This window comes from Manis javanica, chromosome 7, assembly GCF_040802235.1.
Source record: "Manis javanica isolate MJ-LG chromosome 7, MJ_LKY, whole genome shotgun sequence".
Taxonomy (NCBI): Eukaryota; Metazoa; Chordata; class Mammalia; order Pholidota; family Manidae; genus Manis; species Manis javanica.
In genome coordinates, this window is record NC_133162.1 from 8,848,567 (window position 1) to 8,873,254 (window position 24,688).

Consider the following 24,688-nt stretch of genomic DNA (forward strand, 5'->3'; position numbering starts at 1 on the left):
GAAAGCTTTTCCTCTGAGATCGGGAACAAGACAGGGATACCCACTCGCCCCACTGTTATTTAACATAGTACTGGAGGTCCTAGCCACGGCAATCAGACAAAACAAAGAAATACAAGGAATCTAGATTGGTAAAGAAGAAGTTAAACTGTCACTATTTGCAGATGACATGATATTGTACATAAAAAACCCTCAAGACTCCACTCTAAAACTACTAGAACTGATATTGGAATACAGCAAAGTTGCAGGATACAAAATTAACACAGAAATCTGTGGCTTTCCTATACACTAACAATGGACCAATAGAAAGAGAAATCAGGAAAACAACTCCATTCACAATTGCATCAAAAAGAATAAAATACCTACGAATAAACCTAACCAAAGAAGTGAAAGACCTTTACCCTGAAAACTTCAAGTCACTCTTAAGAGAAATTAAAGGGGACACTAACAAATGGAAACTCATCCCATGCTCGTGGCTAGGAAGAATTAATATCGTCAAAATGGCCATCCTGCCCAAAGCAATATACAGATTTGATGCAATCCCTATCAAATTACCAGCAACATTCTTCAACGAACTGGAAGAAACAGTTCAAAAATTCATATGGAAACACCAAAGACCCCAAATAGCCAAAGCAATCCTGAGAAAGAAGAATAAAGTAGGGTGGACCTCACTCCCCAACTTCAAGCTCTACTACAAAGCCATAGTAATCAAGACAATTTTGTACTGGCACAAGAACAGAGCCACAGACCAGTGGAACAGATTAGAGACTCCAGACATTAACCCAAACATATATGGTCAATTAATATTTGATAAAGGAGCCATGGACATACAATGGCAAAATGACAAGTCTCTTCAACAGATGATGCTGGCAAAACTGGACAGCTAATGTAGGAGAATGAAACTGGACCATTGTCTAACCCCATACACAAAACTAAATTCAAAATGGATCAAAGACCTGAATGTAAGTCATGAAACCATAAAACTCTTAGAAAAAAACATAGGCAAAAACCTCTTAGACATAAACATGAGTGACCTCTTCTTGAAAATATCTCCCCGGGCAAGGAAAACAACAGCAAAAATGAACATGTGGGACTATATTAAGCTGAAAAGCTTCTGTACAGGAAAATACACCATCAATAGAACAAAAAGGTACCCTACAGTATGGGAGAATATATTTGTAAATGACAGATCCGAAAAAGGCTTGACATCTAAAATATATAAAGAGCTCACTCACCTCAATGAACAAAATGCAAATAATCCAATTAAAAAATGAGCAGAGGAGCTGAACAGACAGTTCTCCAAAGAAGAAATTCAGATGGGCAACAGACACATGAAAAGATGCTCCACATCGCTAGTTATCAGAGAAATGCAAATTAAAACCACAATGAGATATCACCTCACACCAGTAAGGATCACCACCATCCAAAAGACAAACAACAACAAATGTTGGCGAGGTTGTGGAGAAAGGGGAACCCTCCTACACTGCTGGTGGAAATGTAAATTAGTTCAACCATTGTGGAAAGCAATATGGAGGTTCCTCAAAATGCACAAAATAGACTTACCATTTGACCCAGGAATTCCACTTCTAGGAATTTACCCCAAGAATGCAGCACTCCAGTTTGAAGAAGACAGATACACCCCTATGTTTATCGCAGCACTATTTACAATAGCCAAGAAATGGAAGCAACCTAAGTGTTCATCAGTAGATGAATGGATAAAGAAGATGTGGTACATATACACAATGGAATACTACTCAGCCATAAGAAGAAAACAAATCCTACCATTTGCAACAACATGGATGGAGCTAGAGCGTATTATGCTCAGTGAAGTAAGGCAAACGGAGAAAGACAAATACCAAATGATTTCACTCATCTGTGGAGTATAAGAACAAAAGAAAAACTGAAGGAACAAAACAGCAGCAGAATCACAGAACCTAAGAATGGACTAACAGTTACCAAAGGGAAAGAGACTGGGGAGAACGGGAGGATGGGGAGGGATAAGGGTGGGGAAGAAGAAACGGGGTATTATGATTGGCATGTATAATGTGGGGGGTGGGGGAAAGGGGAGGGCTTTGCAACATGGAGAAGACAGGTGATGATTCTGCAGCATCTTGCTGTGCTGATGGACAGTGACTGTAGTGGGGTTTTTGGGGGGCGCTTGGGGTGGAGAGAGCCTAGTAAACATAATGTTCTTCATATAATTGTAGATTAATGATAACAAAAAAAAAAGAAAAAGAAAAGGGTGATTTCTCCCTGATAGGATAAAACTGCAAATCACCGATTAATGCATGCTTTAAATATCCTTAATTTTGATCATTTAAAGGGTGTCAGATGAACAGCTATGGAAGTACATTTTTCTGATAATATTCCTTTGTCTTAAAAAAAAAAAAGCAGTTCCTGTGTGATGATCTCCAGTAAGTTCTTCACAATGGTATAAAGGGCATATCAAAGTGTGGGCAAAGGGTTTGTTTGTGTTTATACAGAGGATCAAAGCCTAATTTGGCTACCCAGAAAACGAATTAAGATACGATATGACGAAGAACTTCCAACATCAACATTCTCTGGAAGAGTCATTCCAGAAGATGATCATCAAAAAACTTCAACAAAGATCCTGGACTTGCCAATGGAATGAAGAAGGAGATATCTAAGCTGGCCTGTGCATACAGTAAAACAACAAATTTGACTGGATCTATACTGTCGGAACTCAACCAAGAATTAGGAGAAGTGCAAGTTGCAGTGCTCCAAAATCTTGCGACTATAGACTATCTACTGTTAAAGGAACATATGGGATGTGAACAGTTCCCAGGAATGTGTTGTTTTAATTTGTCTGATTTTTCTCAAAATATTCAAATTCAGTTAGACAATATCCATCATATCACTGATAATTTTTCACAAATGCCTAGGGTGCCTAACTGGTTTTCTTGGTTTCACTGGATATGGCTGGTAATTGTAGGTCTGCTTTGGTTATGTAGCTGTATTCCTATTATGTTAATGTGTGCACGCACTTTAATTAGTAATTTAAAACCTATAGACGCTTATGTTACACTACAAGAAGATATGTCAAAGAAATAATCAATCTTCCCATGTTTTCTTCCGTCTGCTACTTCTATAGCTTCTCTTCTTCCTTCATAATTACAACCCTTAAGTAGAATTCATGCCTCATATCGAAATTACCAAGTATCATTATTCTTCCAAGTGGTAAAGATACCTCAAGACAAATGCTGGGCATAGAAGCCACAGGGCATAAATCTGCAATGAAGTAAAAAGCTAACCTTTTCAAATAATATGGCTTCTCTCTCACTTGCCAACTTTATATTTCCTTGTATGGCCCCGGAAGATGACTAGTTAGCTAGAGACGGGTAAGATTCCTCAAGGGAGGAACAACCTAAGACAGGCACAGTTGCAGGGGGGCTATCAGGTGAGAAATTGGGGATCAACAGAGGTAAGGCTTAGAACTTTCACCCCTCCTGTTTTGAGAGAAATCTTCTGCATCCGTGGATGTTTTGTTGCCCTTGTCTAGCTTGGATTAAGACATAGTCTACAGGCACACACCTGATCATCTACAATTGCTCTCTTACAGCACTAAACTATGTTTTCTACCTTTATCTTGCATCTACCTACCACTTCAGCATTTTATTAAAAATAATAATAATAATAATAATAATAATAATAATAATAATAATAATAAGGGAGAAATGTGGGATTCACATATAAATCAAGTATAAAAATCAAACGAATAATCATAATTGACCTGACTGTTTATAGTTCATGCGTGATCAAAACCGAAAGTTTCTGTGATGACTGCCCTGCACTGTTCACCATGTAAGAACTTATTCATTATGTAAGAACTTGTTCACCATGTAAAAACTTGTTCGTTATGCTTCAGAAGATTGGAGACTGTTGAGAATTAGGCTTGGGGTTGATTAATGAATTGTGCATTGAGTCCCCTATACAGAATTTTATTGTTGTTAACAACCATATGATCAATAAATATGAGAGATGGCCTCTCAAAAAAAAAAGAAGCATCTTGTTCTAAATCATTAAGTTACAGCATCCTAAACAACAATAATAACAAATAAACATTAAGATAGTAAAAACAAAAAAAGTTGTCAGTGAAGTTAGGTAGTTTTGTCTAATTGTAGGGATTCAGTTAGCAGATGAATTTGGTAACTTAGTCTTTATTGGTGATATTATAATTTTAGTTCTCTTTTTTATTTTTTTAATAAAGTGTACCAAGAAGGAGAGTACTATTTAGTAGTCACCACAAAATATTTTCCCTGGTTCATCCATTCATTCACAAAATCTCAAAAACAACTATTTGAAAACACATACACAAATTGAAATTGGAATAATGTGCATTTCAAAACTCCCTTCTAATTGCAGTTTATAAGACAAATGTGATTTCCACCTCTCAGGAATATATGAGCTATTTCTCAATTGCATTATGGCATGGAATACAGTGCAAAATATACATGCTAATTTGTGGATCTCAAGATAAGTTAAAATATTTAACTTTCAATGGATGATTATGTAATTATGCAATTTCAGTATTTTTATTCACCTAAACACAAATTTCATAACCTAACTTTAGAAATAAGATTCCAAAATTCCTAACAGATTAAATGATGGTACAGTATTACAGAGAATGAGAATTAATATGGCCAAAGTGATTGAAGTCCAAATTTGGAGAATTAGAAAAAATCAATCTAAATTTAAAAATTGTAGGAGTGTATAAGTATAATCCAAATATGTGTCTACCATTGACTTTAATAAAGGAAACTGTTATATATGCTGTTCATTAAATATCCATTCTTCTGCCATTGGGTTTTCTTTGCAGTTCTTGGTCATTATGAATATTGCTGCTATGAAAATTTTGTATATACCTTGTAGTGCATGTTTATAAAGTAAGGTATGTTTCTTCAACTTTAATAGAAAATGCCAGGAGGACATGTTATAAATTATTCTGTTTAGTCATTTTCTAGGATATTCTATGTGTTTTTGAAACTCTGTATTCTTTAGGTATCAGGGGTAGTCTTCCAATTGGGTCACATTTGCTAATATTCAATATTTCAATTGGGTCAAATTTGCTAATCAAATTGATTAATTTTTTTCTACACTTAGTGGTTTTCTTGTTTTGTTGTTCTTTCAGCTACTGAATAACCTGCATTAAAATACCTCCCAATTAAAAAAAAAAGGTAAGGAGAGGTATAATCAGGTAACCATCTGTTTACTTGCTTATCATCACCAGGAATAAACACTTCCTAGAGGGGAAGAGTTTGCTTTTGGCTTTAGGAAAAAAAGAGTAATAAGGAAAGGGCTCTTTTTTTTTTCAGGAAGCTTGAGTTAGGCTCCAGGGTCAAACCATCTGATTTGGCTCACAGCATAGTTCACGAACTATGAAACCTATAAAAGTTACTCAATCCTTCTAAGCCTCACTTTTCCAGATAATTCAGGTAAAACCTTCAGCACAAGGCCTGGCATACTGCAAATAATAAACACTTATTAATGTTCATCAGAAAGCCAAAAAGAAAAGTCCAGATTGGAAGCAGGACATCACAGCATAGAAGAGGAGGGCAAGGTGGCAAGAACTCAAGGCAAAAAAGCAGGACAGGCATAAGGCTGACAGCCTGATACATACGCCACAAGGGCAGGACCCTCCGGCGGCCACAGCTCTTCAGATCCAGTCCCTCCTCTGTATGTCATTTCTAAGCCCTTCACCACCCCTTTCTGCCCCTGTCTTCAAATCCTACCCTACCTAACACCAGTGCCATTTCCAGCTTGGAAGAAGTGGGTGCCTACTGCATTACAGGTGGGCAGCAGAAAGCCTCTTCCTCTCCCCCTGAAGGAAAAACATATTCTCAAGGTAGAACTCTACATGCACTTTCTCCTAGAAACATTATTATAAGCATGGTTACAATTAACAGTAATATGTACCATTATTAGGTAAACAATGGGTTAAAAAGGTATTTATGGGCTGATTTTAAGGGCTGTTAGACATATAAATAAGAAAATACATTCGTATTATAAACAGCTGTGTTAACACAAAGTTAACTTTGAGTATGCAACCTGTTGGTAAGCTGGGGACATTCAGCAGGCATATTTTCAAAATGTAATGATAACTTCCAGACATTAAAAAACTTTCACAAAGAAAAACACATACTTACTGTGATTTTTATAGCTTTGTTCAACACATTTACCCATTCTACTAGGTCCTGCTGATCATTAGCTTGTAGGAAATATTTCCTCATCCCTGCATTCATAACTGTTGAAAGAAAAAATAAACTACAACACACAAAATTTTGCACTTGTTACCTCTAAATTAATGTTTACAGCAGTTGAAAAACCATGCCAGGTTCAATATTGTGACTCTCTTGGATTTGACAAAATGTTAAACCATATATAACACTGCTTTTAACACTCAATAACGTAAGTAAAACTTTTTTAATGACCATGTATTTCCTTAAATATAAGTTAAATTTTAAAAAAAAGGAAAAAGAAAAGAAATACCATGACATATTTAGCCAATCTCCTAACGATAGACATATAGGGTATTTCCAATTCTTGAAATTATTATCAAATATCCCAATGAAACATCACATACATATATTTCTCTATACTTGGTCTAGCATTTCCACAGGAAAAATTTCTTAACATAGACTTATTGGATCAAAGGGAATTCACATTTAAAATTACTACAGATACTGGCAAATTGTCTTTCCAAGAGGATGAATCCATTTACATTCCTACCAAGTGTATGCAAAGAAATATTTCATCTAATACTGATAATTAGTACCTAGGTAGTTATGTACCTCTTATTTCAGCCCCAAAGCTCTGTGACATTGAGGCTGAAGACTGAGAAAATTTTCCTCAACCTCCTTGCCAGCTCAGGTCATGTTCTGCTATGGGGAGGTACTAACGGGAGATTGGAAGGTGAGTGGGAGGTGGGGAGAGGAGGCCTGCAGACTCCTGCCTTCCCCACCTCCCTCTAGCCGCAGCACACCGCTAGCTACTGCTCCAGGCTCCTCTGTCACTCTCTATGCCAGCCTTGCAGTCCCCTCAGACTCCTCACTAATTCCTGGGCAGTGGGCCCCTCCTTCAAAGTCCTTGTGTTCTGGCAATACTACCTGTTTCATCTCCCCAGGGCCCCTAGGGATGGCAGCTGCTTCCTGCAGTTTCTAACATCTGGGTCACTTCAGCATTCCCTTTGTGCTCTTTCAGCCCTCCAATATTTCGGTAATCAATTCCCTGTAACAAATCCCTGGGTTTGAAATACCTAATGTGGTATATTTTCCTCATTCAGGACCCTGACTGATACATCATTCCTTGACCTAACTGATAAATAACTATACCTTATTTAAATTTGAATTTATTTGATGATTGAGAAAATTAGTTTTATATGTTTAATGGCCATCTGTATTTGTTTTGTAGGGTTTTTAAATTTATTTTCTTTACCAATATTTCTCCTGAGTTGTTCACTTATTTTTGATTGATTTGTAAGAGTTTTTATATTAATCCTGATTTATTTCAAGTACTTTTCCCAGTCTGTCATTTGTCTTTTCACTTTGTTCATGGTATCTTTTATCAAATGGAAATACTCCATCCATTTCCCTTTGCCTTTAATAACTCTAGCTTTCTTATCACGTTTAGAATATCTCCCCAATTCAAGATTATAAAAATATATTTTTCTAGCACTTACATGTTTTCTTTATATTTAAAATCTTAGTACATTTAGAACTTTTTATGCAATTTAGTTTATATACACCCCTTTAGTGACGATCTGCTTGTATAAAGTAAAGCACACTGCGCATAGTTATTTACAAACTGCCATAGTCAAATCCTGAATTAAAATTTATTAACTGTATGTGTGTTTATTTTTAAGAAATTATTATTCTAGGAGCTAATGCATCTGAGTAACTACACTGTTGCAATTTTTGAAATACAAAAATAACTTCCAAAGTCTCCATCAAAATTTTTCAATGATATATTTGCATTCAGTTGAATATGACTAAAGGAACAGGGATATGATTTCTCCTATGCACAAGATTTTTAAATTGTAAATGAGACAGAGACACTAAGCTAGAGAGCTTCCTGGGTTGGGATGATGGTCTTACAAAGGAAGTCAAATCATATATTGTGAAATGCTATAAAACAACTAATCTGGAAACTAAGGTAATTTTTAAAACACTGTGAATCAGTTCTTTTATATCTTACTAGAGAATGGAGAAATTATAAATGCCACAAATATAAATTAAGATAAATTAGTAACTCACTAGGATACTGTATATGTCAATATGTATACAGCTTTTGTTTTTAATTTCTAACGATCAGTAAAGCAGCCTTCCATAATCTTTTCCCAGCTTAGCTTTCAAGCTGATCTTTTCCCATGATGGCTTCTTCCCCTCAGCATTGTTTTGGGCATCTGCCTAGAGCAACTGAGGAGTCTGAAAAGCCCTTAGTAATACACTAATCCTACTACAAAGCAAGTGCTTCAAACAGACATTTTTTGGATGAGTATCATTTATATAAGGACCTCCTTTAAAGGAAGGGAGGCAAACATATCTCTAAAAGACTCGGCACACCTTACAGATTGAATAAAAACTCATGTGCTTTCAAGTATTACTACATGGCAGGAAGAGGCACAGTGATAATGATCAAGAGGGAAAAAAATCAGAGCCCGGAGTCGGTCAGACCTGACTAGTGCATGCATGTACAGCGACATTATCTTATAAAAAGTATTTAATGTCTCTAAGCCCCGTTTTCCTCATCTATGAAATGGAATACCACCCATCTAGTCTTCAGATGTGGAGGTGACGTGTGTCAAGAAACTAGCACAGTGCTTGGGACACAATAGACCTTCTTCTTCTTCATCATCATCATCTGGAGATTTCTAAGTAAGGAAGCATTGTGGAAAACGTGAAGCAAATTGCTGAAAAGTGGCATATTAGCAATGTTGGGGGAGATGTGGACAGGGAAAGGAAGAAAAAAACTTCAATGTAAAAAAAAACTCTACAAACCCTGTAAGTTGCCAAGCTTTTAAAGCAATACATGTATTTATCATGTGTAAGGAATACATCCCAGAGACTTGTGTTCTTACTACCTTTTCACTTAACAGTACTTCTTTACTTCAGTTCAAATCTTTACCACTACAGTGAACATATCAAATAGATAAAACCTGAACAAAAAACATTAGCATGACAGCAAACAAAAATCATCTCTCAACCTAGAATCAACTAGTAATGGTTCAAATATGGTTACAGATTGAATGGGTGAGACATCTATTATTTTTTTTTTCAATTTTCTCTATTCCCTCCATTCTTTCTCTATCCACTCTTTCTCTATTATTCAGACATTGGGCTTTCTTAATGGAGCCTCTAATTTTCTTATTTCTCTTCTTATCTAACTTTGTTCTAGTTTTAGATTTCTTTAGCTTTTTCTTCTGAGTTTTGCATTGTCTCAATTCCTTTTCTGAGTTTTGCATTGCCTCAATTCCTTTTCCTATTTGATAATTCTCTTCAAATGTCATGCAATCCTGGGCTGCCTATTCATATTTAAAAACAAGGTCCTAAAAACTGAAGCTCTCTTGAATATATGCAGGGTTGCAGACTGGTGGACTAAGCTGCATGGCAAGTTCTTTGGCATTAATGTCCAGATGTCCACGCTTATGGTTCTCTTCTCTAGGTGTTCAGTCTTACCACCTGCACCTGGCTGCCCAGTGCTCTGGGGCTGGACACAGGAAAGGGTAGCATTCAGTACACAGACTTCCATTCAGTCCCTCTACTTTCAGTTTCATGCCTCGTCTCTCCCCTTCTCTAGGACTAGTGTCCCCAAGCACAGAGGCTCCCTGATCCTATTTCTGGAGATACTACACATGGTATTTCTTGCTGGGATGGGGGAAAGTCAGCTGTCTGACTGAGCAAGATGGAAGCTGGGACTACAGGCTGTTTGACAATCAAAGTCCCTGTTTTCAGGCCCCTCTCATTGTTGCTTCCAAGCCTGTATCCAGTACCTAAGTCTATCCAGAATTGGGGTTGGGGCAAGACACTGAAAAGGCTAGCTTTTCACTGGCCTCTTCTTCTACCCTGCTAAGTATTTACCGTTCCTCCACCCACTTCCCATCTTTATACTGTGAGTGACAGATGTCTGCTAGTTTCATCAAAAATGGTTTGAGTCTTTTGTATTCTCACTGTTTTTAGGCAATCTGAGAAGAAACAGAGGCTTTGTGTTGCCATTCTGAATCGAAGTTGTGGTTCTGTTTTAGAAGCCAGTGCCTCCCTCTCTGTAGGCAACATTTTATGAATCTTTTCTCTATTCCCTCTAGTAGTAGAGAACTAATAAACTATTAGCAGACCAATAAATTACAAATTTTAATTAGTTGTTTGATCCCACCTATTCACCTATTCCAAATACCCCAATAACGGAATGTCAAATCTATTAGTGTGTATTACTATTCCTTCAAACTGTAAGTTTGAGATTTTACATTAAAAAGACTTGTTGGGAATTATGTGCATCATTAATATAAAATATAAAGCTACATATAAAGTTCTCTGTTACCTGACTTGCCGCCAGCAGCCTTTCATTCACAAGGCTCTGAGGCATTTTCCTATTTTGTAACCAACATTATAGATTTGTAATGAACACCTAACTTTAAAAAAATGTCTTAGTGGTCCCAAATACAGCATGATGGATTCTCTGAACAGCTATATTACATCCTGCTCATAACCTATTTTCTTACTGGACATATATGAAAGCCAGTCTGTGAGATTTGAAAGGGCAGCAATTGCTTGTTATCACTCTCATAGCCCCAGTGTCAAGCACAGTGCACATAACTAGACATTCACTAAATGTCTGAACAAGTTAATCAGATATCTTCTATTACCCCTGCCCCTCAACTGTAAACTTCTCATTATCCACAAGCTGAAAAACAAATCCTTTCCATTATTTATGTATTTAATATAGAATAACACAAGGAAGAAAGTTAAAAATGACCTGAAATCTCACTGGAGGTGATCACAATAAATGCCTATATAATGATTTCAAATGGGTAGATGGAGGAGCTCGTGACAGGATGGAACATGGAAAAGAGGCTTTAAGGGAAAGGGGGAAGTTTTATTTCTTCATCTGGGAGGTGGTTTCAAGGGAATGTGTCTTAGAATAATTAATCATACTGTAGGTTTCTGTCTGTAGCTTTGGTGACTCTTCTTTTATAATATGGTATATCAGTCAAACATAAAATAACGAGCACATAAAATATGGCTACTTACCAAAACAGAACTCAGCCTTTGGCCTTAGCTTAGTTGCATCGCTGACCTAACAAGAAAGAGAGAAATGAGTCACTCACTTCTTCATATGCTACCATAACCAACCTTAAATACGGTGTAAACTTCCACATGTACGATTTCCCAATAACCGTATACATTCAGCACATAGATTTAAAATTAAATTTTGAAGGAAACTGAAAAAGAACTGCAAATTAAATATAGGGCATGGATGTCAACTGTAAAGTGTTCAGAACGAATGATACTGTGTGTCTCTGAACAAACTTGTTTTTTCTTCAAAGGAAATGTGAAGACACTGAAAGTAAACCATTAAGTTTTATGTCACACATATAAATATTTTTAAACATTATTTTCAAAGTACAATCAATGAATACAGAAACTATTACTTCTTCCCAAACTGCATTATTTCTAAGTTAGCTGTGAACTGCAAAAGAAAACAGAGGGGGACAATGGAGAGATTGTCTTTTTAGTAAGGTAAAGTTCAAAAATCCAAAATTAATGGGGTCACTTCACTACATGCAGCACATGGTTCTTTTCAGAAGGTGGAGCAACTAACTGCACCTGGCTACAACTATCCCTTGAAATAAAGTAGCTTTCTGGGAAGCCCATTCATGTCTGTTGCCATGCTGTCACCCAGTGTTAAAACTTAAAATTGTAGCATCTGTTTTGCACCTTCAAAAGAAATTCTAAGTCTGGGGTTCCTGACTGATCCCAACTACAAATTCACAGCCTGAGTCACAATGAAATTTGTTCCAGGAATAAATTCTGGAAAAAAAGTGGCATGTCTAGAGTACAAACTGTACAATTCAAACTTCAGTAAGCTATGTGACAGATGAAAGTTAACAGGACAACACAATGGAGGAGGGGAAAGCAGCTGGCCATGGTGCCTGCTTGCTTCATTAATACTTAATTTTTAAAAAGAGCTCCATTTTTGAAAAGACCAGGCAATACGCAATTGAAAAGATACAAGCAATCTCTTGTATTGAAAAGATGGGCAATCTCTCTCTCAGCTGCCTATTCTAATAAAATAGGCCTTTCCACATCACTTCACTGAAAGTCAAAAATGCTTGGCAGTATATTTACATTATAGTACATGTATACTGCAGGCAATCAAGCAAATCAGGGCTCTAAACATTAAATGTATTATGCTTCTTGACACTAAGCTCTATAGACTATAACCTGCAAGCTACCCTGAAGCATTTATTAAATGTCTTAATTTATAGGAACACCTGTGGTATACTTACATAATATTTGTCAATATTTGTAAATTTACATAATATGGCTTTAATGTCAAATGTTTCCCTTTAAACATGTAATCTTTATTGCCCAACGGTAATTTTTTTGTCAATGAGAATAAATAGCTCTACTGTGATACTGATAATATTTTACTTATAAAAATATGTCTTCAAATAGAGGCACATTTGTAAACTGATATACTGAAGACCTTTGCTAACAAATCCCGACACATGCACAACAGTATGCATATTACTGAATCATACTGTGCTGCTACTTTTCACATCTCATATCTTAAGCCATCAACAAACTTATTATCTTGTATAAAATACAAAAAACCCATAGGGCTGCTACTCAGCATCTCTATCCCAGTTTCCCAAACACTAATAAAAGAAAATAAGGGAACAAAACTACCTGACAATATCAAATTTATGTTTTTGAAAAGAAAAGAAAAATAGTATTACAAAAATTCCAGAAAAATTGACAAATAAGAAAACAGAAATTACTACAAAGTGAAATGAGGGACAGATCATTCTTTCATCATGAAGATGGCTCATAATTTCCTCAAAATAAAACAAAGAAACAAAAGGTCATAAGTAATGGAATTAAAAAGTGGAAACAGTTTTAAAAAACATAATACAGACTTAGAAAATCTCCAGATTTCCCGGAGATTGAACCTAATTGTTAACTGATTTCTCTCTTCTATTGTTCATATACCTGATCATAAAAGTTAACTTCTGCAGTTTGCCACATCCTGTTAACTCCTTATTCTTCCTAGTTCTATCAAAGAACTTCCTAAACACAGTGACCAGTTACTGTTTGCAGCATGATATGAATCTGAACATCATCACTAAATGACGTAGAAAGGAAATCGCTCCTTTTACTCACACTCCCATTCTAAGGGATTTTAAGTCATGCATGAAAGTAAGACAATACAGAAAGACTACCTTTGAAATGTAGGTAAGTTTAATGGCTCCAACACGTGATGATCCAGAAGGAAGGTTCTAGAAACAAATTAATATATAATTAATATCCAATACTATGTATTTATTTTATAATGTTCTATACATAATAAAAAAAGTTAAGAAATTAGATATTTTAATATCACATTTTACAAATCAACTTTTTCAGCCCAAGTACTTAGTAGGTCTGAAATCAAGTTTATATGTGCTAACAAAATTGAACTCTACTCTGTTCCACCATAATGCATGAAGTGGTTGTGTTCTTATATATATTTATGCTTAGAGGATTTTTGGTTTTGTTTTGTTTTTTTTAATTTTGGATAAGGAAATGAAATGATAAAATGTCTTCTAGATCTCCTAACTAATATCAAGGTGATTTTTTTCAAACACTGCTGCCCTTCCATTCAAAAGTGCTATTTTTCTTCTAAGTCCTCCATAAGTATATTATTTTAACTAACTGAATAGAGCTCTAAGCCTTTGTGTGAGGAAGAGCTATGAGAAACTATGTCATGGCTGCATGACTTAAAGGGTCATAAATTAGAGTGGCAAAGTACAGGGAAATGTAAGTAGCTGGGAGATAAAAGATATGCAAAATACCTAGTTTCTATGGACCAGTACGATTGCTGCCAAGTTCAATGAGGAAAAAACACATTTCAAAATTTGATGTCAAATTTCTTGACAATAAACAAGAAACAACAAATCAATGTGACATTTAAGATAAAAAGGGAAATAAGCTATTTGCATTCATTTTACCAAAACACTTTTTCAAATTTCTTGAAATTCATCTAATACAGCTATTCAATTATTTAATTCTCCACCATTACCGAAGTCCTCAAAAAAACACAGAAAATCCTAAACTGATCACTAGTAATAGGCTAGAATGGATTTTCAAACCAATGGTTAGTGGTAAAGAAATCAAAACAAAGGGAGAATGGCTCCCTAAGGATAGATGAGCCCAAAACTCATCTATATATGTGCTAACATATAATTTTACATTTTTTTACATACATAACATTACACACATATAATGAAAGATAATTTTCTTTCATTATCAGAGTTATTGTGATCAGTATAACTGTGTAACAGCACTGTAACATAAGCAACTAGACTGAATCATGAAATTGTCATTTTTTAGTTTATCAAAATGGTAGTATACTGGTAATTTCACATGGTTCAACCTAATATAATCTTAGCAAGACATTTTACTAGAGTTTTCATAATGAGATTTAAGTCTTAATACATTTAAAAGTGACACAAAATGGTACTGATGGCTAATACACTGGTTGACAGAATCAAGAGTATAAAAGATTCTTACCAGTTGGAATGAAGAGAGAAAATGATTAAGAACTGAATAAAAAGACAGATTTAATATTCTGGACTACACTCATAGAAAAACCAGTGCACTAATGACACCATTAGTGTAATGAAGACCTAGTTGAGCACAAACTTTAACATATACCCTCTCTACTATAGCCAAAGTGAGCTATTTTCAAATATGCCACAGGCCTTCTTGCTTTGATTTCTTTGCCTATGCAATTCTTTAAGAACTGGAATACCCACTTCTCCACCTGTGGGAGAATTTTATCTGTCCTTTTAGGTCAATTCTAAATGTTACCACTTCCATGAAGATTTAACTCCCTCTGCTAACTATGAACTCCAAGTTTATTTCCTTCAGCACATGAACATATGCTATTTTGTACTTATTTCATTTAGCTCTGTTTAAGAAGGAAGCATTGAAAAAAGGAAGAATTCTGAGGAGAACATATTATATAAGGACAGAAAAACAACCAAGGAGTCTTAAATAAAATTCAGAAGAAACCATATTAAGCCAACCAGGTCTTGGGAAGAGAGACAAATCGGAGCGAACAAAGGCAGAAGTGCGCAATAGTCTGCATAGGTGAGGAGAACAGAAACTGGAATCTAGTAACTAGTAATTCGAGGGAGTCAGAGGGACGTTACTTTCTACCTTGAGAAAAGGAGTTTGGGAGGGGATTGTGCCACAGATAAAGAGATGGATGGGGTCATAAAAGGAAGGAATTTGATTTATGTTAAAAAAAAAAAAAGGGGGAAACATGAAATTTTGGTTTCCTGTTCCTTGTCCCACTGAGTCTGGCCAAGTAAATAAAGATACAATCATGTAGTTGCATAGCCACGTTACTACCACCTACCACCCAAGAAAACTGGTTACACCCAGAGATAAGTGAATAAAACAGTATCAATAAGCTCTATAAGGACAGAAAACACTTCCTAGCAAAAAGAGTCTGACAGAAAGTCAGCACTCAAATAATCTAGATTGAATTAAATTACAAATAATCCTCCAAAATTTGAAAGGATGCATGTGGGTAAAGGACTAACTTTACAGAAAATCAGAGGGCAAAAGTAGGATTAATGGGTAGAAGATACAAGGAACTAGACTTTGACTCCCAGAATAATAATTAAAGCTGTCACAAATTAATAAGTACTTTTTAGGAATGTGCAGTTCAAACAACAGCTAAAGTGAAGATCAGGGATAGATGGGTTTCTGGCACTAAGGAGGGCACTGAATTAATACTAAGGTCCTTTACGACTCGAATTCCACACAAACGAATATAAATGCATTAGCACATCTGTATTTTGTCTAACCTATAATCAGTATAGAGTAGTAAAGAACATTAGACAAGCTGTCAGGGAATCTAGATCTGGCTCTGTGATACAGAACAGAGCCTCCTACCAGTTTCTGCTCTTCCCTCGCCTTTATGCTGCTCACCTGCACAAGAAGCCCACAAACCAGATCAGCTTAGAAGATTGCAAAGGATTCATCCCTTGCTTTGCACACACTTCCTTGCAATGTACATCTCAATGTGAATAAAGAGTTACATAGGTAGAGAAAATGTAAAACCTACTTGACAGATGATCTCTAAATCAAGGTCTCTCACAAATCTTAAAACTGGGGTTTTAAATTTTAATTTACGGCATTTCCCCCCCAGTGATTTGCAAGGCAACAATAAAATCAAAGTGCATCTCATTCATACACAGCATTACAATGGCTAACACTCAAGTCTGATACTATAAGAGACTACATATGTGAAGAGTGTCAACTGGTCCAGTTATTTACCAAAAGGTAGTAATTTCTGTCCTAGAGACAGTATCTTAAATTTTTTGTTTATTAAGGTATCATTGATATACAATCTTATGCTCAAGTTTCACATGAGCAACATTGTGGTTACTACATTCCCCCCTATTATCAAGTCCCCACCAGATACCCCATTACTATCAGACAGTATCTTAAATTTAATGATTATAAAGAATTTTCTACTAGAGATAGCATCTCTCTCCCCAGGAAAAATTTTAAAAAAGTAAATGTACACATGCACAAATTTTTATGAAATAAACTTAGTTTTATCTTCTGAAATTAAAATAAGACAGTAGGAGTTGGGGATACAGGGCAGGAAGAATACAGTCAGTAGAATTAAATCTAAGTATGTTCTGTTTAGGAAAACAAATCCTAACAGCTATATAGTTTGTTAAATAATAATGAAAACTCTATGCTTTTGAAAAAAGGTAACCCTCTGGATTTTACAAACCTGTGGATTATCCATGTACCATACAAAACTATCTTCTCTGGTATCCAGTATGAAGTATCTTCGAAGAAATTTTCCACTGTTTTCATTTTCTTCAATGTCTAGAAAACCACAAATGCGATTCTGACGATCCACATAAGGCATTTCTGAACTTGAACATTACACTGTAAAATAAAAACATTAAGTATTTCTCAGTGTACTATAAGCATAAAATATGCTGTGGTATGGTTTATTCAACAAAGAGCCAACTTTCCAACACTTGGTGGGGCTGGTTAATGTGAATATGTAACAAAGAACGGGCAAAAATCTCTTTTGAAATTAAGCCTACTATGAGTGGTTATTAAATTCAACTGTACACATTGATGGGAACAAAGGAGAGCTGTTTGCCTCAGCTGAATAATTTATTTACTTTTTCCCCTAAGCAAATCCAGGCAGGTGAGCCAAAATATTAGCTATCCTAACTTTAATTTCCTCACTTATAAATAAAGATAATCTACTTTTCAGACTGTTTTAGAATATTTTTAAATTCACAAAACAACAATAATATTGAATGTTTATTAACCACTTAATATATGCTAGGCTCTGTGCAAGGTTCTTTTCCATTTAAACCTCAAAATCACCCGAAGGGTAGGAATCATCATCCCCCTTCCACAGACAGGAGACTCAACACTGAGAAGAGGAACTGACTTAGGTAATGAATCAAAACATGAATCCAGATTCTTGGACTCTACAGCTTATATTTTAAACTCTCATCACCTTCTCTAAAAGCCTTTGAAGTGTTAAAATAAAAATTAATCAAAATAAAATTAGTTAACATCATGAGAAGAGATTTTGAAAAGTCATTCCAGGCCTCTTGATAAATGACACAAATATAACCCATGAAATAAACATGTAACAAAAAGTTTTTATCTGAACCTGATCAAGTCTCTAGATCTCCTTATGTCCCACTACTAACTTACAGGAAATAAAGAACCCAGAGTAACATATTAAACTGCACCACAGGGATTCCATCAGCAAAAGTCAGACTTTGGAAAATAACAGGGCCAACAGCCCAGTTTCTTCAGCAAATTAAATTACTACAGGAGAAAAAAAAAAAAAAAAAAGAGAGAGAGGTTGTAGATTAAAAGACTCCAGAGGCATATCATACTGATTCTAAAGTACCAAAATTTTTGTTATACTAAGTGAAGTTTAAAACCATGATGTGCATAGAAAGCAGAATTTCCAGCCATTTTTTCTCTAGAAACTATAGATTTGTGATTCCTTCCTGATACGATACAAATCTGTGATACAAATCTTCTAATAGCCAGCACCAGCATCTTTTGGCAGGTTGAATTTATTTATGTAACTAGTTCTTCATTCAAAGGCTCAAAGTAAGTTTATCACACTGTGAAAATTCAAACAGAATACACTGACATACTGCATATTTAAATTTCTATTCTGTATGCACCCAGAGAAATGGTGAAACATACCAAAAAGTTATAAACAACTATCTATCAGTTTATTTGTATGTGTGTTAGTGTAAATCTTAGTGGACGTACTAAGTGGGACTAATTTAATTTACATTAATTTAAGTGGAACTTAGTGGAGATAAACTCTTTAATGAATTTACCTATAGTTTAAATTTCTAAAATGTAATCAAAACTTGAAAAATTAATATACTATACTGAAATACACTACAGGTTAACAGCTGTCAACTTGTATAGTATTGCCATGATGATAGACATACACCAAAGGAATAGAATTGAGAGCCCAGAGATAAATCCACACACCCATGGCCTAATGATTTTCAATAAGCTGGCCAATAACATGCAGTGGGGAAAGAACAACCTCTTCAACAAATGGTGCTGAGACAACTGGATATCCACATGTGTAAAGAATGAAACTGTACCCCCACTTTGCACTATATAAAAAAAATTAACTGCAAATGGATTAACAATCAATATGTAAGAGCTAAAACTATAAGACTTTAAGGAAACATAGGGGTTAATCTTCATGATCATGGATTTAGCTGTGAATGTTTATATATGACATAAAAAGCAAGAACAATAGAAGAAAAAAGTAAATTGGACTTTAAAAATTAAAAACTTTTGTGCATCAAAGACTAAGAAAATGAAGAGAACTGACAGAATGGGATGAAGAATTTGCAAATTATATATATAATGTATAATACAGGGCCTAGTATCTAGAATATGCAAAAGAAACTTAAAACTCTACAACAAAAAACAAACAACCTGATTAAAAATGGACAAAGGACTTGAAAAGACATTTTCTCCCAAAGAAGATATACAAATGGGCAACCAGAACATCAAAAGATGCTCAATATCATTAGTTAGTCATTAGAGAAATGTAAATCAAAACCACAGTGAGATACCACTTCACACCCTCTATGTCAGCTATCGCTAAAAGAAAGGAAAATGCTTTAAGGAATGGCAAGAGAAACCGGAACCTTTCTATACTGCTGGTGGAAACGTAAAATCATACAACAGCTGTGTAAAACAGTTTGGTAGCTCTTCAAAGTTAAACATAGAATTACCATATGACTCAGCATGTCTACTCCAAGGTATATACCAAAATAATTGAAAACAGGTACTAAACACTTAAATATGAATATTCATGGCAGCACATTCACAACAGTCAAAAGATGGAAATAACCCATAGTCGTCCATCAACAGGTGAAAGGATAAACAACATCAATACATCTATACAGTGGAATATTATCCAGACATACAAAGGAAATAAGTACTGATACAATCAATACAATCAATACAATCAAAATTATAGCAGGATATTTTATAAAAATTGACAAGGTGATTCTATGATATATGTTGAAATGCACATGATCTAGAACAGCCAAATCTATTTCCCAAAGAACAGACTAGGAAGATTTAACACTACTTGATTTCAAGACTTAAAATAAAGCTACAGCAATAAAGACGGTATAGGACTGGTGAAAAAGAGAGATGTAATAAATCAATGGAACAATGCAGTACCCATAAACAGACCCTTACATACATCATCAACCAACTTTCAACTAGATGCCCAGAGCAATTCCATAAGGAAAGGATAATTTTTCCAACAACAGTGCTGGAACAATGAACTATTACTATGGAAAAAAATTAACTCAAAATGGATTACAGACCTAATGTAAGAGGTACAATAAAGCAACTAGAAAAATACAGGAAAAAGACTTGGGATTAAAGATGGTGGCATGAGAGGTAAGACAGAAACCTCCTCCTAAAACCACATATAATATGAAAATATAATTAATACAACTAATCCTGAAAAAGCAAAAGGAAAGAAGGCTGTGCCAGACTTCATACACCTGGAGAAAAGAGCAGACCTCACGGAACAAGGCAACGTACCAAAGCTGTGACCCAGCGGGACCCAAGCCATTCCCCCACCCCAGCTCTCCAGCGGAAGGAAGAGAAACAGAACAGGGAGGGAATGGAGGCCTGGGCCTGCTGAACACCTAGCTCTGGGAATCTGCTCTGGGAGCATGAATTTACGTTGCATGTTGCTCTGGTAATTAATTAGTGGGGTTCGAAAGCTAAGACAGGCGGAATACCTGGAGAGACTGAGACTCCAGCTGCTTGTGGAAAACAGGGATTCATATCCAGCTGATCTGGGTGGGCAGTCTGAGAGATTTCCTAAAAGCAAGAGGGCTGCTAAAAGAGCAAGGATTACAGAGAGCTTACTGCTCAGGAGAAAGGACAGGTAGACAAAATTGTCCCAGTGCACTCTGCCCAGCAGATTGGGAACTTAAATGATCTTCAGGCGCTCTATCCCCCTGGCTGGCTATGCAGCTCCAAGGGCCCCCACCGTGATATCCAGCCTGCTGCACCTTTCTTCCAGCTAGCCCACACCTGGCTCGCAAACCGGCAGCCACTGCCCTGGTGTCAGGCCAGCCAGAGGGAAGCCCCACCTATAGCAGCTACAAACACAAAGCATAGAGGCTTACACCCGTGCATTTGGTCCACGGGTTCTGGCAGTGGAGACAGGCATAGCAGCCAGGAAGCAGGAAACAGCTCTTTCCTCCCCCCAGGCACCAGCACCACTCCCCTGCAACCCCCAAAATCACTCTGGGTGCTGAGCAGCTACGGTGAGTAGAGCTTCTGGGCACTAGACAGTGCCATATACACATATGAAATGTCAAAGGAACCTGGTTCAAAGCAAAATCTCAACACCAGATGAGGATCGAGTGAGACTGATTTAACAAACCTTCCTGAAAGAGATTTCAAAATAAACATCATAAACATGCTCCTGGAGGTACAAAAAAATATTCAAGAACTCAGGCACGAATTTAGGACAGAGATCCAATCATTGAGGGACATAATGGAGGGTATTAAAAGCATATTAGATATGGTGGAGACGATAAATGAAATAGAAATTAGGGAAGAGGAATACAAAGAAGCTGAGGCACAGAGAGAAAAGTATCTCTAGGAATGAAGGAATATTGAGAACTGTGTGACCAATCCAAATGGAACAATATTCATATTATAGGGGTACCAGAAGAAGAAGAGAGAGAAAAAGAGATAGAAAGTGTCTTTAAGGAAGTAATTGCTGAAAACTTCACCAATCTGGGGAAGGAGATAGTCTCTCAGGCATGGAGGTGCACAGATCTCCCAACACAAGGGACCCAAGGAGGACAACACCAAGACATACAATAATTAAAATGGCAAAGATCAAGGATAAGGATGGACTATTAAAAGAAGCCAGAGAGAGAAATAAGACCACATACAAAGGAAAACCCATCAGACTATCATCAGATTTCTTAGCAGAAACCTTACAGGCCAGAAGGGAATGGCATGATATATTTAATGCAATGAAGCAGAAGGGCCTTGAACCAGGAATACCTTATCTGGCAAGATTATCATTTAAATCTGAAGGAGGGATTAAACAATTTCGAGATAAGCAAAAGCTTTTCTTTTGGGAGAGAATTTACCTCCCACAAACCATCTCTACAGTGTATTTTTGAGGGACTGCTATAGACGGAAGTGTTCCTAAGGTTAAATAGCTGTTACCAGATGTAATAAAAAGGGATAGACAAAGAATACAGAATATGATACCTAATATATAAAGAATGGAGGAGGAAGAAAAGGAGGGAAAAAAAAAGAACCTTTAGATTGTGTTTGTGATAGCATATTAAGTGAGTTAAGTTAGACTCGTAGATAGTAAGGAACTTAAACTTGAACCTTTGGTAAACACAAATCTGAAGTACACGATGGCAATAAGTACATACCTAGATAATCACCCTAAATGTAAATGGTTTGAATGCACCAATCAAAAGACACAGAGTCACTGAATATATAAAAAAACAAGATCCATCTATATGCTGCCTACAAGAGACTCACTTCAAACCCAAAGACATACACAGACTAAAAGTGAAGGGATGGAAAAAGGTATTTCATGCAACTAGTAGGGAGAAAAAAGGTGTTGCGGTACTTCTATCAGACAAAACAGACTTTAAAACAAAGTCACAAGAGACAAAGAAGGACATTACATAATGATAAAGGGGTCAATCCAACAAGAGAACATAACCATTATAAATATCTATGCACCCAACACAGGAGCACCTATATATGTGGAACAAATATTAACAGAATTAAGAGGGGAAATAAAATGCAATGCACTCATTCTAGGAGACTTCAACACACCACTCACTCCAAAGGACAGGTCAACCAGACAGAAAATAAGTAAGGAAACAGAGGCACTGAACAACACATTAGAACAGATGGACCTAACAGACATCTATGAACTCTCCACCCAAAAGCAGCAGGAACATTGCTTAAGTGCACATGGAACATTTTCAAGAATAGAGCATATACTAGGCCACAAAAAGAGCCTCAGTAAATTAAAAAAACTGAAATTGTAGCAACCATTTTCTCAGACCACAAAGGTATGAAACTAGAAATTACACAAAGAAAACAAAAAAGCCCACAAACACATGGAAGCTTAACATGCTCCTAAATAACCAATGGATCAATGACCAAATAAAAACAGAGATCAAGCAATATATGGAGACAAATGACAACAATAATTCAACACCGCAAAATATGTGGGACGCAGTGAAGGCCATGCTAAGAGGGAAGTATGTTGCAATACAGGCCTACCTCAGGAAAGAACAACAATCCCATATGAACCATCTAAACTCACAATTAATGAAACTAGAAAAATAAGAACAAATGAGGCTCAAAGTCAGAAGGAGGGACATAATAAAGATTAGAGCAGAATTAAAATTGAGAAGAATAAAACAATAGAAAGAATCAATGAAAGCAGGACCTGGTTCTTCAAGAAAATAAACAAAATAGATAACGCCCTAGCCAAACTTACAAGAAAAAAAGAGAGTCTATACACATAAAGAGAATCAAAACTGAGAAAGGAAAAATCACTATAGACACCACAGAAATACAAAGATTAGAGAATACTATGAAAAATTACATGCTAACAAACAGGACAGCCTAGAAGAAATGGACAACTTTCTAGAAAAATACAACCTTCCAAGGCTGACCCAGAAAGAAACAGAGAATCTGAACAGACCAATTACTAGCAACAAAATTGAATTGCTAATCAAAAAACTACCTAAGAACAAAACGCCTGGACCAGATGGCTTTACCACTGAATTTTATCAAACATTTAGTGAAGACCGAATACCCATTCTCCTTAAAGTTTTCCAAAAAGTAGAAGAGGAGGGAATAGTTCCAAATTCATTCTTTGAGGCCATCATCACCCTAATACCAAAACCAGGCAAAGACACCAGAAAAAAAGAAAATTACAGACCAATACCCCTGATGAACATAGATGCAAAAATCCTCAACAAATATTAGCAAACAGAATTCAAAAACACATCAAAAAGATTATCCATTATGATCAAGGAGGATTTATTCCAGGGATGCAAGGATGGCACAACATTAGAAAATCCATCAACATCATCCACAACATCAACAAAAAGGACAAAAACCACATGATCATCTCCATAGATGCCGAAAAAGCATTCAACAAAATTCAACATCCATTCATGATAAAAACTCTCAACAAAACAGGTATAGAGAGCAAGTACCTCAACATAAAAAGGCCATATATGATAAACCCACAGCCAACATCATACTTAACAGCGAGAAGCTGAAAGCCTTTCCTTTAAGATGGGAAACAAGACAAGGATGCCCACTCTCTCCACTTTTATTCAACATAGTTCTGGAGGTCCTTGCCACGGTAATCAGACAACACAAAGAAATAAAAGGCATCCAGATTGATAAAGAAGAAGTCAAACTGTCCCTGTTTGCAGATGACATGATATTGCACATAAAAAACACTAAAGAATCCACTCCAAAACTTCTAGATCTAATATCTGATTTCAGCAAAGTTGCAGGATACAAAATTAATACACAGAAATTTGTTGCATTCCTATACACTAATGATGAACTAGCAGAAAGAGAAATCAGGAAAACAATTCCATTCACAATTGCATCAAAAAGAATAAAATACCTAGGAATAAACTTAACGAAGGAAGTGAAGGACCTATACACTGAAAACTACAAGACACTCATGAGAGAAATTAAAGAAGATACCAATAAATGGGAACACATCCCATGCTCATGGATAGGAAGAATTAATATTATCAAAATGGCCATCCTGCCTTAAGCAATCTATAGATTCAATGCAA

At 36.0% G+C, this 24,688-nt stretch overlaps 1 protein-coding gene across 4 annotated transcripts in view; it reads right to left on the reverse strand.

Annotated features, from left to right (window-relative positions):
- Positions 1–24,688, reverse strand: part of PLEKHA1 (pleckstrin homology domain containing A1) — a 65,101-nt gene that overhangs the window by 25,821 nt on the left and 14,592 nt on the right. For all 4 annotated transcript variants that reach the window (XM_037011235.2, XM_037011234.2, XM_037011233.2 and 1 more), the window contains exons 2-5: positions 17,032–17,192; positions 13,454–13,510; positions 11,259–11,304; positions 6,162–6,259 (exon numbers count right to left, since the gene is read on the reverse strand). In XM_037011235.2, the coding sequence (XP_036867130.1) occupies positions 6,162–6,259; positions 11,259–11,304; positions 13,454–13,510; positions 17,032–17,172 (342 nt within the window). In that variant the 5' untranslated portion in view covers positions 17,173–17,192. The remainder of the gene's footprint in view (positions 1–6,161; positions 6,260–11,258; positions 11,305–13,453; positions 13,511–17,031; positions 17,193–24,688) is intronic.